Here is a 17,784-nt window from a genome sequence, read left to right as displayed (position 1 = left end):
TTAAAGCACAAAAGCTCAGATGTTAATGCAGCGTGTGTGCGTGTGTGTGTGTGTGTGTGTGTTACCTGCCAGCGCTGGTTCAGCTCAGTGACGGTGTCCTGCATCTCTCTAAAGGAGCGCATCGTCTCCAGCTCCCTCAGCTTCATCTGCTTCACCTCCTCCTGCAGAGCGGCCATGTTGTTCTCATCAGGCAGGCAGCTGTTCCTCTGAGGGGATGAAGGTGTTGTGTTAGTGAGTCATACTACATGCAGCTAACATGATAACTTCATACTACAGTTCAACTGTTATACCTGCCAAACATTTCAGTGTTAACATGGTTTAACATCCTGGCCTGAAGCTGGAGGAAATTTCATACTAACAGTACGGATATTTAATCATAAACACAAGCCACAGATGATCTTAAATCTTGTGAATTATCAATATTTGGTGCACAAACTGTGCTTCTTATTTATCTTCGTCCCGTTCACTGTGCCATGTTTATGGGTTTCCTGGGAATCCCATGTTTTACATCACGTGTCTACGAACTCTGGAGAAATGCCCTCACGCTGAAAAAAATCCACTTTACTGGTAAAGGGCTTCATTATTAGTTAATTTTTTAATATTTCACCTTCATCTAGAGTGTACCTGATCGTGAACTCCAAAACATATTAATTTAACTAGTTTATGATTTCTCAGGACCACTGGATATAACTAATTTATTAGATTTCAAGGAAAATAGAACCCATGTTACTCTTTACAAATCTCATGCTTACGAATGAAATGTTACGAACTCTAAAGGAAACGGAAAAAGTGTTTTTTCTCTCTGACTTAAATTATCTTAACAAAGAAAAAGATAATCAACAGAAATATAAACAAGAGAAATGACGGTTGATGAATATTTCTATTCTGCATATTTTATTGAACTATTGGAGTTATTTCATTGGATGATGAATCTAGATATAAAAACTAGGTATTTATCTTTTCTTTTATAGATTTTATGGTAGCTGTGTCCAGTACTTTGTGCTCCCAACTCACATCAAACACTTTTTTTAATCCCAGCTTTATGACTAGGGATGTCCCAATACAGATTTTTTGACTTCCGACTTTTACTGCTAACTGCTAGCACATCAAAGCAGTTTCCCATATACGTTAGCATCAAGCTTGTGCTATTTTGTTGTTTTGGTAAATAAAGGGATTTCTACCATTTTGAATGTACTGAATATGAATTTCCTGAGAGAGAGTAAAGTACATTTCTTTATGAAGTCAGTTCTTCAGTAAAACTTCAAGCTGAAAATCCTGAATCAGAGTTTTCTTGGGAAACGTTATCTAACTGCTAAGCTAAGATAGCTGCAGCAGGCTAGTTGAGGTAAGCCCCGGCGGCTCCGGCACAATGTAAAGAATTGATAAGGGAATCGTTAAGCACAAAGGCTAACAATATCAATGGATTGAAACATTTCTTATCGATTCAGGAACCGGTTTTCAATTCCCATCCCTAGACATCCCTGTTTCTGACCTGTGTCAGAACGATTCTCAGTGACTGTTTCCTCTCTGTCTTTCTGATCTCATTAAACTTTGTTGATGTGAAGTTTCAGAGACGTCTGAGCCACTGCAACATCCAATTAGTGAGTGATATCCCATATGGGAGTGTGTCTGTTAGTAAAAAGACTTCAACAAAGTGCAGTATCTAGTTTATGGATCTTATATCCTGTTTTACTGTTTGCTAAGTACAATATCTGTTCAGAATACTTCATCTTGCCTTGTCTACCTCCTTATGTAAATGTTCTTATCTGGTTTAGTACTTATCGCTTTGATACTTTCTGATACTCAATTGCTTATTCTATCCACCTACAGTATTATGTAAAGAGCAATGGAAATACCAAATTTGCCCTGGGATTAATAACGCACTCCTTATTCCTGATTCTGATTCCTGAAAAAGCCTGCTCTCGTGTTTCCTTGCTCATTGCTCCTCCTGTCCTCTCTTTCTTTGTGGCTGAGGAGAGAGGAAAGAGGAGTCTGCAGTTTATCACTTTGGGATTCACACCCTCACATCCCTCATGCTCTTCACACTGTAGCAGGACTCAAAGTCAGTGTGCGTGTGGGTGTGAAAGTTGAGATTGGGCCACTTAAACTTTTCAGTGAGCTCACCTTTTCCAGGTCAAGGACCTTATCTTGCATTTCCTTCAGTGCTCCCAGCAGTTCAGTCTCACGCAGTCTGGACTGCTCCAGCTCGGTCTGCAGGTTGGTCACAAACTGATCTGTGTACTGAAGAAACAAACACAGGGGTCACTACTTCACACTCGTCAAATACTGTGCACATCCTTATTCTTTTTTCACATTTAATCAGCAACAAAAAATGCTACACAGTTTTATATTTACACTCAGTAGGTGCCAGTCCATAGATTAGCTGATCACGTAAAACGAAGTCGGTGTCGAGCTGGGATTCAGCCACAGTGACTCAGAGTGATGTCATGAAATCAAGCGCCACTGTACATTTCTGTGTCAGCACATCACAGCGAAACTGAAGAGTTCAAGATGTGAGAGCAACAGAAAACACGGCGGGCTGAGTGGAAACGTACTTTCCTACGAGGCCAAACACTTAAGTTTGAAATTGGGTGAGTCGCATTGCGTGAGTAAAGGTGATGATTTGTCATTTGAGGCTTTTCAGTCGTGGTTTTTCAAAGAGGAGTGCGAGTGTGAGGAGGTGTGAGAACTCTGCGGGGCGATGGGTGCCAGCAATCTGAGGTGGAAGAAAATTGCCCTTAAAAATGGCATCACGCTCTCAGGCCATGCTCAAAAACCCAAGTCATTATCCTATGACCGAGTGTGTGTGTGCGTGTTTGTGTGTGTGTGTGTGAGTGTGTGTGTGAGGGGGCATTTTTTATCTCGCTTCGGTCAGATGTGACCGTAAAGATTCTTTTTTAAGACCTGTAGAGTTTGCTGGTAAAAATGACAAGTGTTAAATTTTAATACGCCTCACTTAAACTCACTAATTCTCAGCAACACCAGGTTGTTTATTAGGGGAGATGAAAACTGAGATTTTCCCCTCGTAAAAATGTTTTAAAATCCAGACAGAGTCATCTTTTTTCAGCTGCAGTCCTGCCTTCATTTGTTTGGCAAATCTAATTCTTGTATCAATATAAACTAGTACTCGATAACATGTTAGATCATCAATTTGGCTCAATTTCAAAATTTAAATTTAGCTGTGGCTAAGCTATGAGCTACATTGATCACTCTTAGATTGTTTGTTTACTTTAGTAGAGTGTCACATTTTCTAATCAGTAACTTCATTCCTTTTTTTGTGGAAATTTATGTTTTTAAGGTTATTTTCTATCATTTTATGCCTTTATTGTGAAAAAAAAAGCCAGTGGACAAACAGGAAACAGACTGAGAGTTGGGGGGTGGCATTAAGGGTGTCCTAATCCAGTAATTATATTGAATATTATATGGGCCTGCATGTTAAATCTCTGATATCAGCACTTTTGTTTACAGTAACATACAGACAAAGTGTCGGTGACATTGCCATTTTTCTGGTACAGCTTTGAAGCCTGTTGTTTGGGGAAAATCTGACTCAACCTCAAGTCGCCTTTTTTGGCTTCGTCACAGCGCAGTCGGCTGAGGGTTGTTTGCACGCGTCCAAGTGTGGCTGTGTGTGCACCCCCAGTGACATTTGTGCAAGTCTTCAAGTTTCTTATTTGTTGTTGTCATGTGTTTATATGCTGATGTGTTTTTTTTCTTAGTCTCAAAGTATGCCCCCCCAAAAATGTAATTTAGTTGCTCTGAAACATGTGCCATGATGAATAAAGCTATCACCTTTAAGCTATCATTGAGTGAGTATGAGGAAAACAGGTCGTGTTAACCGCTGAAGGGTGCCCACCAATCAGTGAAGTCAGCCATTCCCTCAAGCGAGCAGAACTGAGTTTAAAAAAAAAAAAAATTGTGTGTTTATTTCTGCTGTAAAGATCGGCTTATTGAATTGGTGTGTACAGTGATCGTGTTTTTTGACTTAGGAACAACCTGCCTGAGGAGAATAGGCTGACAGAGTCACTGACATCTTTTAAATCTACTCTTCTTTGAGCAACTAAGAATTAAATTTCATATCCTTAAGTTTTTCATTTTTATAGGTATCTACAATTGTGGAGTTTTGTTGTCCCACACACTGATGGTTTTCCCCTATATTTTTTAGCATCCTTGTTAGACTCAATTTTTAAACTAATAATGGATTTAAAGCAGGTGATTGGTAAGATATATAACCTTCTCAATCATTGTAATTCAGCAAATATTGATTGAACTTAAGAACAAGTGTGAAGGAGAATTAAACGAGCAAATCTCAGAAGAAACTTGGGCAAAAATTATACAAAGAATTGACGAATCCTCCATCTGCCAAAGACATGCTGTTGTCCACAGACTTCATTGGTCAAAGGTCAGACTGTCTGAAATCAGGTCAGACCTAGACCAGACATGTGACAGGTGAAAACAAGCCCCAGCAGGCTTACTCCACATGTTTTGGGCCTGTTCAAGACTATGTGCATTTTGGAAATCCATTTATGATACTCTTTCAAAAATATTAGACATGCCAGGAGATCCATCTCCTCTCACTGCCTTATTCGATATCGTGCCACAGGGTCTAAATCTAAATAACTGTAAGAATAATACGCTAGCCTAAAATATTAGCATGCAATTATGCAATTATGCCATTATGCAATTATGCAATATTTCAAGCTTGAGAAGATAAACTCTCTTAAAGGGTCTGTCCTAAGATTTTATGAAACCTGGAAGCCTATCTTGATATTTATTGCTAAGTTAGGAGACCTTGATAAAAACCTCTTCTTACCGAAAGAAAATTTCTAGTCTGAGTATTTTTTTGTTGAGCAATGATAAAACATTCAGGATTACAGATATTTCTCTCTTTTTTAAACAAATTAAGAAAAACAAACAAAAAAAAGGCAACCATACAAGTCAACGGGATTAGAGAGTAAATGAACAACAACAGCAACAGCAACAACAGTAATAAAAAGGACACAATCATTCTCAAATGGTGACAGTGAGGTTCATATGCACTTCACAGAGACTTATTGTCAAACAGTTCATTCTTAATTTCCTTCTGGGACACACACACACACTCACACAAACACACTCACACACATCTTGTAGTTGTGTTGCCATTTTTTCTCATCCCTGTGGTTTCAGTTGCACACACTTCAACTTCTTCAATTTTCCACAAAGTCTGAAGAAAGTGGGTGATGAAACAAATTCGTCTGAATTGAACCCTTGCTGCCATAAATCTGACCCACAAGGCCGACAGGGTTCAGGGAAATGACTCATCTTTAAAAACATCTCTAAATACAGAAACTGCTCAACACATTTCAATGTTTTCTCTCCATAAATCTGCAGAAAGATCGACACTGCTCTTAGGGTTTGCTTGTTAGATAAATTGAGGAGATTAGCTACCTGGAAGGTTTTGTTTACATCAATTTCAGGTTCAACGTTTACACGAAATGAAGCATCAGCTTGTTTTTCTGGATGAAAAATGAGTAATTTAGCGAAATGTTTTTAAACAAACTGACTTCTTGACTTGACTTCTTCCTCTTAGTGAAAGGCTCTCAGACCACTTGTTTTTCACGTGTCATTGTTTACATGCTGAGCGTTGCTCCCTGTTGCTACCACAGTGTTGTGCAGTGACAGACCGACAGACGACGGCTGCTGTTTACCCTCTGCTGCTGCAGCTCTTTGATGGTGTCCTGTGCTTTCTCCAGACCCTCGGTGGCTGTGTTACACTGCTGCCTCACCACCGCCAGCTCTCGCTTGATCACGTAGTTCTCCTCGGCTTCCTGCGCCCGCGTCACCTGACCCTGAAACAGGAGGCCATGACAAAATTACCGCGCTGTTTAAACAGTAAAACACACACTGATGATATGAATGTAGGGGGGAAAGTCAGGAGAGTGCAACTTATATCTCAAGATAAACTGGATGTTTTCAGTCTTATAGAAAAAGATGTGGAAACGTGTTTTAAAGCTGTCCAAGTGAGAGGCGTCTCTCTGGTTTCTGTCTCGTGAATGCAGAGGCTTGTTTCTCGTATGCTGCCGACTAAAAACAGGAGGAAACAGCTCATCCAGGTCTGTCAGGAGTTAAGTATTTAATACATTTTACTCTGCTTGAGGTTTCCTTCTGTGGATTTGTGCTTACCACTAAAACCCGCTAAATGTTGAGATGAGACCAGACTCTTTATCTTGCATGAGGCTGAGTCTCTGCAGGTCTAGATCTGTTCCTGTGTTTTAAAACATCTTGAGAAAATGTTCTTGTGATTTTTTGCAATACAAATAAAGTTTTATTATTGTCTAAACTCATCCTGTTGAAATGATTTCTGCAGTATCTTTCACTATGACCCTGACAAAGGCAACAAGCTGCAGCAGAATGGTCTCAAATACAGTTGTTATCCTCAAGTGTTGCTGAAGTTTTAACCTGGACCTCTATTTTTCCTCTGTGTAGCTTGCAAGAAGATGAAGTTGAACCTTCTACAAATAAAACTCAAGCATAAAAGTTTGTCTTAACTTCAGTGTGCAGGTTTCATGTTTGTATGAGGCAGTGACGAGTTCTGAAAGTGCTCTGTGCAGACAGTGGATGGGAGGAGATCTCAGTCTGAAGCCGCTTATTAACCCAGGTTTGATGAGTCAGACTAATATTTATGTCACACCTTGTTGAGCTGGACTTGTTAACCTTTTATTTTCAAGAGCCCTGTGAGGACTTGATGAGTAATCTCAAAACCGTCTCACTCTTTTGTATTTGTCTGTTCATAATCCACTATTAAAAATGAGATTATCAGCACCAAAATGAGCTATTTCTCATGATCATACAGAAAATGAGTTATGACAAACTGTTAAAGGTAATGTTCATTCCAACCCACAGTCAGCAGTTATTCTGCAGTGGTCTGTTCAAACTTGAGAGTCTATCAATAAAATGAAGAGGGAGGTTACGTTAGCTCTGCTTGGTGAGGTTGGAGTTGGTAGATGAGCACTGGTTGGACAGAACAGGAGTCACTATGCTACATGTTATAGAGGTCTAACTGCACTACAAACTGAGTTAAAATTTATGCCTGTTGTCACATTTCAAACAACAGTGCTATGCAACTACAAATAAATACATTACCTTGTGTTAAATAGAAAAGCTACTCTCTATTTATTTGCTTCAAAGCAAATGCAGACCCGAGCTGGAGTCACATCTTAATAACGGTGAGTGACTGAGCTCATGGGGAACTTTATCATGGGAAAACGCCACTGATTCCAGAAATTAGGGCTAAACGATTTTGGAAGATAACCTAATTGCGACTGGGATTTATGGTGCATTACATTTGCACTCGGAAGTCAAAATTTCCAAGTCCCCAGTGGGAACGCCAGACTGGAACAACCCCTGTGGTCGTAGAAAATTCTGATTTCAGGGGTAAACAGTAATTAGGCTCAGATTCAGAATATTTCATACTTTATTGATCCCCGAAGGGAAATTCCATTTCAGTTTCATCCCTGTCAAGACGTATAAGAAAACAAACATGGGGAAAAATACAGAAATGAGATGAAACCTAGGAGCTTGCCAGCTACCCAGCGCCCCTTTGCAATAGATAAGAAATGACAACATCTGTTTATTTTAGAATTTCTGACTAGTGTTTGTCGCAATAAATCAGCTACATACATAACATTATTGAATATTTATATACAGAATTACTGCTGTTATGGCAAGTTTTTGTGACTTGGCAACTGGAATGTTTTTAACTTGAGATTACGTCATTCCTACTCCTGACTTCCCAGTACCAGAGACGAATGTAAGGCAGCATTAGCATGCAATTTTTTTAAATGTTTTATTTTTTATTTTTTATTCATTTATTTATTTTATTTTTTTTTTGGGGGGGGTTGTCTTCTGCATTATCCGCTAAACACAAACAATGAATCATTCTACAGTATGACCAACATGACAAAGGATACAGTCAACATGTAAACAATTATTTTCTGTACTTTTTAACTAAACAAGAAAAAGCAACTGTGAAATTTTACTGACCTCCAGTTGTCAGTGAGAGTACCAAACCAAACAGGTTAAAGTGAATAAGGGGTACGACTCTGTCAGCTACATTTATTCTACTTTATGGATCTTTGTAGCTCACTTGTTTTTTGCCAGAAAAACCTGCAAATTGACTTTTTCTGGCTTTAAGGAAGACAGAGTACAAGGTAGTCTATTCCCTCTCAGTCTGTGTACATGATTTTTTACTTATTTATTTTTTTAATTGCAGCCTTTGTGATTTGATAATTGTTTTCTACTACATCTTGATTCATTTCAATTTGATCAATTGTTCAGCCCTACCAGAAGTCCTCACTAGGGCTTGAATGATATGCTATTTTAAACTGCTGATTTAAATTGTGATTCATCATTATTTCTAATTATTAGTTTGCTTTTTAGGACCAGACCATGTGAAAAAGTTAAATGATGATGATAATGTCTACAGACTATATCAGGAGCCATATTTTCCCATAAAATGCTCATCAGGTGAGTCAGAGAGAAACATTTCACCCTCTACTGGAGAAATGTGGTAACTTTTTTCCAGTTTAGTTTGCTAACAAAAACTGAAATGAAGAATTTGAAAAAAAAACACGATTTTTTGACAAAGAATCCTGATTTTGGTGTTGCCAAACAAAAAATCCTGATATATTGTATTTAGATTTTTTCTCCCACCTCTAGTCCTCACAGTGCCTTGAAAATGGACTCAGTTTTTATTTTGTCTGTACCTAAACCACACATGAGTGATCATCCCTGATCTGGTTAACAACATGAGGAATGATGTAGTAGAGCACATGCCACATGCAGAAAACCTGAAATAATCACAAACATCGTGCATGCATTCAGCCACAACAGGTTAACTCTGCAGGCTGAAATAATAATAATAAAAAATCATAATTTGTTTGTCATGCACTTCTAGCTGATAATTGTTGGAAAGGAGAAGAAGAAGAGTTCAGGAGAGCTGAAGGAAGAGGAAGAGGAGGAGGAGGTGTTAAGGGCAGGAGGTCAGGAGGAAAGTGGTGCTCAGTACTCTACCTGTATGAGTCTGTCTGCCAGAGCTGCACTCTCCTACAGCACAGCCGAGAAGAGGAAGAATGAAAAGCAGAGATGAAGAGCGAGAAAAGACACCAGGAGAATAAACCAACACGAGAAGACGGTCAAAGAAAACGAGGAGAGGAAAACAGGTTGTAAAGTCCTTGTTTATGTTCTGAACGTAGAAAAGTTTAGACAGAGGCAGCAGTGAAGAAAAGTGTTTCACAAAAGATAAGAGAAATGTTAGAGGCTGAGTGCTGGAGAGGAGGGGAAAAACCTTCCTCAGCAAAGAGCCTACACACACTCACACACACTCACACACACACGCAACAGGGAGTGGAAACCAAAACCCCAAAGTGAGCTCATGAATCTAAGTCACCACAGCATCATTACATTGTTAAAGTGCGGTCCACCTGATCAGATAAATCAGATTTTCTTCAGAATTTCAGATAAAATCGTCTCTTACCTTCTCAAGAGTTTCAATCCTCTGCTTCAGCAGACGGTTTTCTGTGCGTAATCTCTGCAGAAAGAGGAAGACAGACCAGTGATAAGGCTTTAAAAAACACCACTTTAAGGTCTTAATCCTGCACTCACAAACAGAGCAAATTAATAGAAATTTCAATGTAACATCACTGTAAATACGATAGTCAGTCATAAGGTCTGTAGTTATTATTCTAACCCTTGTCAGAAACAAACACATAAAAACAGATGCTCTGACTGAAATCTGGGCTGATATTAATGTTATATAACAAAATTAAGCCAAAAGCTGATTCCAATATGTCTGTTTAAACTTTTTCCTCAGCTTTCAAAGCTTAAATTTGAACAAGTCTTGATTTTTAGTTTTTCAAAGAGGGGTTCTGTGTTTTTTTGGCTTTATACTGTCTCTCTGGCTAGTAAAGGCTAACAAAGGTTAATGTGTTTGTGATAATGGTCAGCAGTTATTTTGCAGTGGTCTGTTCAAACATGAGAGTCTAGAGCACCAGGCTGCCGATAGTGCTACATACAGCCAGCTGCTACAACGTTTGCTTGATGTCACGTTACAAACCCCATTGCTATGTAACTGAACTGATGAGCCCCTTACCAAGTTGTATCCAGTAAAAAATTGTATTCAACAAAGAAAATTTGTTTCAATCCGATCTCCATTTTATTCGGCAACAAACACACACCTCACCAAAAGCAATTTACGATAGTGCCCAGAGACTCCAGGCCAGAAGGTGGCAAGGCAGTCCAATTTAAACAGATCTTCCTCATAGCATCTTTAAGTCCATATTTAAAATATGGAAAAGGATGATAAACCCTCTTTAAAGGGGACATATCATGCTGATCTGTGATTTAATACTTACATATAAGATAATAAGTTTGAAAACAAGACCTTACACCCCCTGAATTTTCAAAAAATGAGATATTGTATTTTTTCTGATATCCTAGAACGAGATTTGATGCCTCTGAAAATAGGTCATTGACATTTGGCTTCGAGATTTCGACCGTCATGACGACACGAGGATCCTCTCTTTTTATTGGAGTAATCTGATAAAGCAGTGGATTTTCTTCCTCCTGAGCTGCAGAACCGTCCTGGTCTGACTCGGGGTCCATACAAAAGGACGTATCCTACACTCTGCCATTTTATTAGTGCTATCAATGCCTTACAGTGAAGTTTTGGCAAACAGCAAACTCGCTCGGTCTGCTCCATTCAATGTGGCTATTTTGTAAATACTGCCATGCTGCAAAAACCGCCCCTTGGCTCTACCCCCTCCGCCCCTCTGATAGAACTGACCAATCAGAGCACAAAGGGCTGTGACGTTACTGGAGGTCATTCTCGAAACAGAGCGTTTCAACGAGATCTTCAGAATGGCCTAAAATGAGGATATTGAGAACGCTATTGTGGGGAAATGAAGGAACTAAATGACTTGTACTGAGGGCAGAAATGCTTTACAGGCATCCTAGTCTGGCATAGTGAAAAGGAGAAACAAGCATGATATGTCCCCTTTAACTTTTGTCCAACAGATGACTTCTGCTTGGTAAAAATCACCTGAATCCAAACCAACAAACACAGAGCCCAGAGCACAGCAAATTACTCACCTTGATCTCAATCTGCTCCTCCATTTCTTTGTTCTTGATGGTTGTGTATTCTTTCTCCAGTCTAAAAGAAGAATAAAGACATTATCAGCTCACCTAATTCTGTTTGTGTGTAATTTGGTAAATGCAATAAATGAGTTAGAGTTAAAAACAATCCTCCTCTGCTACATGAAGTGTGTCGGAGTGTGTGTGTGACGTCAGCTGGGTAATGAGCAGTGCTGGCTCTTACTTCTTCATCCTCTTGGGGTTGTATTTGACCTGGTACGCCCTGAGGATCAGCTTGTCCGGGCAACTGTCGAACTGGTGGGGGATCACCTTCTGGAAATGCTGCAGAAGCCCCGCAGAAATAACGCAAGATTTAGACCCCCCGGAAAAAAAACAAACATGCTCATTCATATTTTATTAGCAGGGAGGCAGACACGGTTTTTCAGAGCGTCTGGCACAATGTTTGTCTGATGGCGAGGGGGTCGTTCAATCCATGAGGCAGTGATTAAAGCGGGGGAAACAATGATACACTTGGATGTAGTTGTAGTTTGTGTTTCAAGGTAAAAGAGACAAAGGATATAGGATTTTTTAAGGTAAAATTATTGTTATCTTGGAGCTGTAGCCTCTTACCTGTGACATGCCCTCCATGTCCAGCTGAATGAGGTCAGTCTGGTTGTACTGCAGGATAGCCAGGCCCACACGGAAGATGATCTCTAAGCCCTGCACACAGGTCAGATCTTTTACCATTTGTGCTTGGATGAAACTTAAAACATATCAAAGATATTATAACATACCTAGTTGTTACCTACCTCATACATGAATATGTCAAAGATCCGTGTGGCGACAGGCAGAGGGAGAAAAGTGAGGAAAAGCGTGAGGAACCAGGACGAGGCGTACATGGACGTGTGGAAACTCTGAGATCGAAAATGGACGTTCAGCTCGGGGAGTTGTTCCTAAATTTAAAAAAAAAAGGGAGGTCAGTTTGAAGTCTCAGATGAAATCATTTGTAAAACGTGGTGTACTGGAGATCTGCTGCCCCCTTGTGGGGGAATCAAGCACTGCACGTCACAGATACACGTGTTTTCTCTTCACCTGTAGAAGATACTCAAACTGGTAGATGCAGAGTCCCAGCTCAGCCATGCTGGGTTTGAAAAGCTCCCTCAGACGGTACTCCTGCATCAGACGCACGAACACACAAAACGCCTCCTCCTCTGGCATCTGAGGGGAGGTGAGAGGGGTGAGTAAAGCTCCCTCATTAGGTATTTAGCTTATGTTAAACAAAACAACACACTGTCACTTTGTTTGTCTCTGGAGATGAGTTAATCACCTCATAGTTTTCAAAACCTGCGACATAATGAGCTCGTTTTAAAAGCAGTAATCCACGAAATCTAACGGGACTCATTAAAGAGGAGCTCACAAACACTGTGCTGAACTTTAAGGGCAAAATGTTCTCATTATGCTCTGTTTACCTGAAATATTTAGTCATTACCTGCATGAGCAGCAGACCTACGATGAACGCGCTGCCCTGGCAGTAGCCCACCTCTCGATCCACCAGAGAGTACGCCTGAAAAACAAAAAAACATCACATTATCTGTGTGCTGTTTTCATCAGCAGGAGCAGGGATGACATCTGAAACCCGTCACCAGGGGTCTCTTCATTTCCTGCAGCTGGCACAGAAAGGATGATGCAGAGATCATGACCGAGCTTGTTTCCACAGCGTTATGGACAAATCTTTGCAGATTCTGTCTCATGAACACAAAGGTTAACACTTGATGGGGGAAAAGGGGGATTTTATTAAAGCCTGTTGAATATTTTTTCATAATTTGAATCTGTTTTCTTAACACCTGCAGTGGCAAGGTGTTTAAAATGGTGCTCTGACGTGATTATTTCCCCCCTTTTTTCTCCAAAAGTGCCTGTCTGTTGTGCAGAAGCTATTTGAATATTTTAAAGTAATTGTGACTAAAACATATATATTTTATTTTATTTTTTACAAAGACTTGAAAATCGACGAGAGCACAACCCTCATTTACAATGGGCAGATGAGATAAACAATGAAATGAGGATACACAAATAAACCCTTAAAAAGTAAAAAAAAAAAAAAAAGCAGACAGGCAATTCAGTAGTAAATTTAAAACAAAAGATGCTTTTCAACTGCAGGAACTTTCTCCAGGAACTTGGGACTTTTTAAGGAACCAGTCAGACAGCTGCAGTTGGTTCAGATCGCTGCTGCTTGAGTCCTCGTTAAGACCAAACAAGTGGATCACATCAGTCCAGTTCTGAGGTCTTTACACTGGCTTCCTGTTTGTAAGAGGATAGAGTTTAAAACACTCCTGTTGGTTTACAAAGCTCTGAATGGACTAGGGCCAAAATACACCAATGATCTTTTGATCCCGTATGAACCACCAAGACCACTTAGGTCTTCTGGATCAGGTCTGCTTTCAGTCCCCAGAGTCAGAACCAAACATGGAGAGGCAGCATTCAGCTTCTATGCTCCAAATATCTGGAACAAAATGCCAAAAAATATCAGGTCCGCTGAAACTCTCAGCTTCTTTAAATCCAGGTTGAAGACTCATCTTTTACGGCTGCCTTTTATTAGAGTATTTTAACAATTCATTTAAAATCGCACAATTTTGCAACTCTGCACTGCCACTTAACCGTTTTATTTTATTTTTTCTTTCAATCTCATTTTGTTTAATTGTACCTTATTATTTTTAATCTGCTGGTTAGTTGAATGGTAATTGTTTTATTTTAACATGTTCTGTCTGTAAAGCACTGTGAAATGCCTTGCTAAAATGTGCTATATAAATAATCTTGCCTTGCCTTGTCTTATAAAATGTGTAGACTCATTTCATGTTCTAAGTGATTTTCATGTATTGGATAAAATCTCTTTGAGAGCTGGGCCTACACTTATCATACCACCCCCCAACAATGTTTAACTTCATGTTGCGACCAGGATGTCAAATACATCACATACATCTGATACCAATATGTTAAAAAATGACTAACATCGGCCGATACTGATATTGATACCAATATATTGTGCATCTTTATATAAAATAATTATTTCTTTCTGGCATTCAACAGTATTGGGGTTTGTATTCATGATTATTTTGCATATTTTCCTGTCCTTGGCACTAGGGTTGCAGAAAAGGGTTTATTCTACACTATTAAAAAGAAGGAAAAAAAAATTGGACTTAACGGCAGCACCTGCAGAGCCGAATAACTTGTATCACTTCGTCACACTAACTAGGTTTTCTTTCTGTCTAGATTCTTGCTTGTGTTGTACGTCGCTTTGGACAAAAGCATCTGCTAAATGAAACTGTAGCTCTTTATGGAGCCAGGTTTCTGCCCCCATCCCTATCTTTAAATTCACCCACAGTGTGACAGCGTAACTTGACACTAGAAATGACGGCACACATTTTTTCAAACCAACACATGCACCTATTTCTCACATGTCAACAGATTCCACCTCTGACCTGAATGCTGCTGCTCTCACCTTCATGACGTTGAAGAGCACTTCCTGTCCCAGACTGTCCTGGCCTTTGAAGAACTCATGTTCGGGGTAGGTGCGGGCGATGTCTCTGCGGATGAGCTTCTCGCAGGGGGACGACATCTTGAGCAGCTCAGAGTACTGGTTCTTCACCGGCATGTCGGTGGCGTTACCCAGAAGCTGCCAGACGATGGCGCGGAAATGATGAGGGATTCCCTTTCTGATCAGCTCCTGGAGAAGACATTAAGAGGATTAATAACTAATTTAGAGAGAAGATGAATCGACAATGCAATGAATAACAGATCAGCTGTGTGAGGAGGGTTTATTTGAATTTTAAAAACAACCCGCACTGATGTCGTGTTTCACAGTAACACTCTTATTGAACTTGTGTTTTTCAAACTCCTTCAGTTTGGTATGTGTGGGTAGGATTTTTCAGGCAGCTCGTGTCATATTCCTTGATTCGTCTGCTCCCTGAGTCATTTCACTTTCCCCCGTCTCATCCATCTTCTCCTCCCCTGGGTTTCCTCTTTTTGTCACCGAGGACGCAGAGAGACACAGAGAGGATGAGGAGGGAAACGTGTTGGCGCAGTGCACCTCAAAGCCACCGGCAGAGTCAGATACAAATATTTCAACACTTTGAAACAGATTCAAACAGATTCTGGGCTTTTTTTTCTTGTAGGGGGGATGTCAGCTAAAATAAAGGCTGTGAAATCAGCAAGCAACATATTTCTGACACACATATGCTCAGAGCTAAAAAGGGACGGACGCTGTGACCTCATGAACAAAAACAGAGCAGTGAGAAAGTCTGTGTGTGGATGTTTATGGTGCAATGACTCAGGGAGTTTTAAAACCATCCAGGAAACCTCCAAGAAGGTGCAAAAATAAAACCTGGAGGATGATAATTTCCTCATTCATGTTCTCACTTGTCTCATCTGACCACAGGCACTTGAATTCTCTGCACTCCCACCTTCAGGAGTTTATCCTTTTTGCGTCTCCACTCCTCCCACTCGTTGACGATACGGCCCCACAGAATCCAGGTATCCTCCTCCAGGTGTGACAGGTTGGAGGACGCAGACGAGCTGGACACCAGCGAGGAGCCACTGTTGCGCCGTGAACCGCTCATGGACCTCATGGACTTTGAATCAGCCTCCAGCAACCTGCAGGAAAAGACAGAGGTCAAAGGTTAGTTTTTGATGGGAAAGCATGTGAAAACACAGCACAAAATGTTTGTTTCATTAAAGATGGAGGAGACAGATGAGCTGTGATGAGAGGCAGGTAGACTGAGACACACAGCTGAATACAAAGCCTCTCTGACAACACTTTCTGGAGTTAACTTTAATTCATCTCTGAACGATGCAGATCTAGAGACTGAGAGTTACTCATAAGATTAACATTAAGCAGTCACTCTTTTTGCGGATTTGCTTTGTAGAGAGCTCAGTAAACACACTTAAGTGAACATGGTTAACAAAAAGCCCAGAGAAATTATTGATGTCAACATCATCCAGAAATTCTTCTAACCTCCTTAATAAAAATATTTCATCTGAGTGCCAGAAATGTAAAACCACAAATGCAGGTCTCATCCCAAGAGAGTCTGACAGCAGAAGTCCAGCCTGCAGCCTTCCCCTCTCTGCAAGGCCTCTACACTGAAACAGCTCCACAGCCAGTCAGGAAATATATGCAGAAAGCTTCAAAATAAAATCAGGTTGAACTTCAGGTTAAGGGTTTGGTCATTTTTTTCCCATTGACTGTACAATAAATGAATGTAGCCTAGTGATGTCACCTATCTGTTTCTGAGTTTTGGAGCAAATCGTGGGCTGATATGATAAGTAGTCAAGGAGGGAAATAACTGATATTTGGGACCAATATTCATTTGCATTAAAAGTAAAAATATTGGTGTCAAAAATTTGAAAAACACTTAACTATGTTCAAAAGCATTTAAGCAAATATTTATTAAACAGCTCCCAGGCTCAGAGGCATGTTTCATAAAGGTAAATGAAAACTTAAAAAAATAAATGGCTACCTGAAGTTTTCCACAATAAATAAATTTTTCCAACATTTCAATGTAAGTAAGTGAGTTTGTTCTGCCTTTTACGGGCATGTAATGCAGTTGCATTATTGTACAGTGTGTACCCATCGAAAGCGTCGCAAATTTTTTTCGAGCGTTGATATTACATACAAAGTCAATTTAAAACCGCGAATTGACGCTGCGTAGGGGCGAGCATAGAGTGGCGTCAAGCGTTCAAGCGTTGAGCGGTGAGCGTTTCCAGCGAAAAACGCTCAACGCTTGACGCTAGACTTGAAATAATTGAACTTTTTGAGCGAGCGAGCGTCTTGGCGCGCCAGGACAGCCCATCAGCGTGGAGATCGTCACCGATGGACAGGCGCTCTGCAGCTGGAATGGAGCGCCTGTAGTTGATATCCAGGCAGGAGATCCTGGCACCAACTCTGGATAGCAGGTCTTCAAACTGGGCAACAGTCAACTTGAACTTCTGCTGGAACCGGCAGTCGTCCAGACGCAGCTCCTGCAAGAGACGGTGGAACTCACCGAGCTCACACCGTCTCCGTAGGGTAGCATGCATCCAGTACCGACGTCGGCGCCTAGCCCGCAGCTGGCTTCTCGACAGCAGGTACAGAGCAGGTATGGTGGTGATTGGAGCCATGTTCGACGATGAAATGATGATGGCAGACTTTTCATGCAACGAAGCCGCGGCGAGCAGTGAGCGTTTTTTTCATATTTGTACCAGCGTCAAAACTCGAGCGTCTAGAGCGGCGCGTTCACTTGACGCGTGAATACATTTGGTGGGTACGCAACGTTAGACTTTGAGTGTTTTGGCCATCTAGGGCTTCCACAGTTTAGACAGAGAGAAGCAGCAACAATTCAGCCCCTGAATATTCATAGTTGAAGTAATTTCTTGTCATTTTTAAGAGGCAGGGAAATGTATTCCTGTGGGTATTGATAATACAAGTGTTTTGTGTGTGTTTGTGAAAGTTGTAATAAGTTCATAGACAGTAAGATAGTCACGATGCTAACTGCGTTAGCCCATTAACGGGATTTTACACTAACTTAGCACTAAACTAGCGGACTTTAGCTAACAGAAGCTAGCTTGTTAAGAAAACCGTTACTTCGCCAAGTTAGCCCGTCAATGGAATTTTACACTGACGTTAGCATTAAGCTAGTGGACTTT

The 17,784-nt window shown here is 40.5% G+C and overlaps 1 protein-coding gene across 2 annotated transcripts in view; it reads right to left on the bottom strand.

Moving 5' to 3' along the window:
* The window catches only part of evi5l (ecotropic viral integration site 5 like), a 56,819-nt gene that overhangs the window by 15,594 nt on the left and 23,441 nt on the right, over window positions 1-17,784 (bottom strand). Inside the window, exons 3-15 of one of the 2 annotated variants that reach the window (XM_074685364.1) lie at window positions 15,567-15,756; window positions 14,606-14,830; window positions 12,599-12,673; window positions 12,202-12,327; window positions 11,919-12,062; window positions 11,740-11,829; window positions 11,354-11,451; window positions 11,128-11,188; window positions 9,515-9,568; window positions 9,052-9,084; window positions 5,688-5,828; window positions 2,125-2,241; window positions 66-206 (exon numbers count right to left, since the gene is read on the bottom strand). In XM_074685364.1, coding sequence (XP_074541465.1) covers window positions 66-206; window positions 2,125-2,241; window positions 5,688-5,828; window positions 9,052-9,084; window positions 9,515-9,568; window positions 11,128-11,188; window positions 11,354-11,451; window positions 11,740-11,829; window positions 11,919-12,062; window positions 12,202-12,327; window positions 12,599-12,673; window positions 14,606-14,830; window positions 15,567-15,756 — 1,495 coding nt within the window. The remainder of the gene's footprint in view (window positions 1-65; window positions 207-2,124; window positions 2,242-5,687; window positions 5,829-9,051; window positions 9,085-9,514; window positions 9,569-11,127; window positions 11,189-11,353; window positions 11,452-11,739; window positions 11,830-11,918; window positions 12,063-12,201; window positions 12,328-12,598; window positions 12,674-14,605; window positions 14,831-15,566; window positions 15,757-17,784) is intronic. The other variant, XM_074685372.1, reaches the window with a different exon arrangement.

This window comes from Halichoeres trimaculatus, unplaced genomic scaffold (assembly GCF_033239565.1).
Source record: "Halichoeres trimaculatus isolate MK-OKI-2021-1 unplaced genomic scaffold, fHalTri1.1 fHalTri1_scaffold_2, whole genome shotgun sequence".
Lineage (NCBI taxonomy): Eukaryota > Metazoa > Chordata > Actinopteri > Labriformes > Labridae > Halichoeres > Halichoeres trimaculatus.
This window is presented reverse-complemented; position numbering and strand designations above follow the sequence as displayed.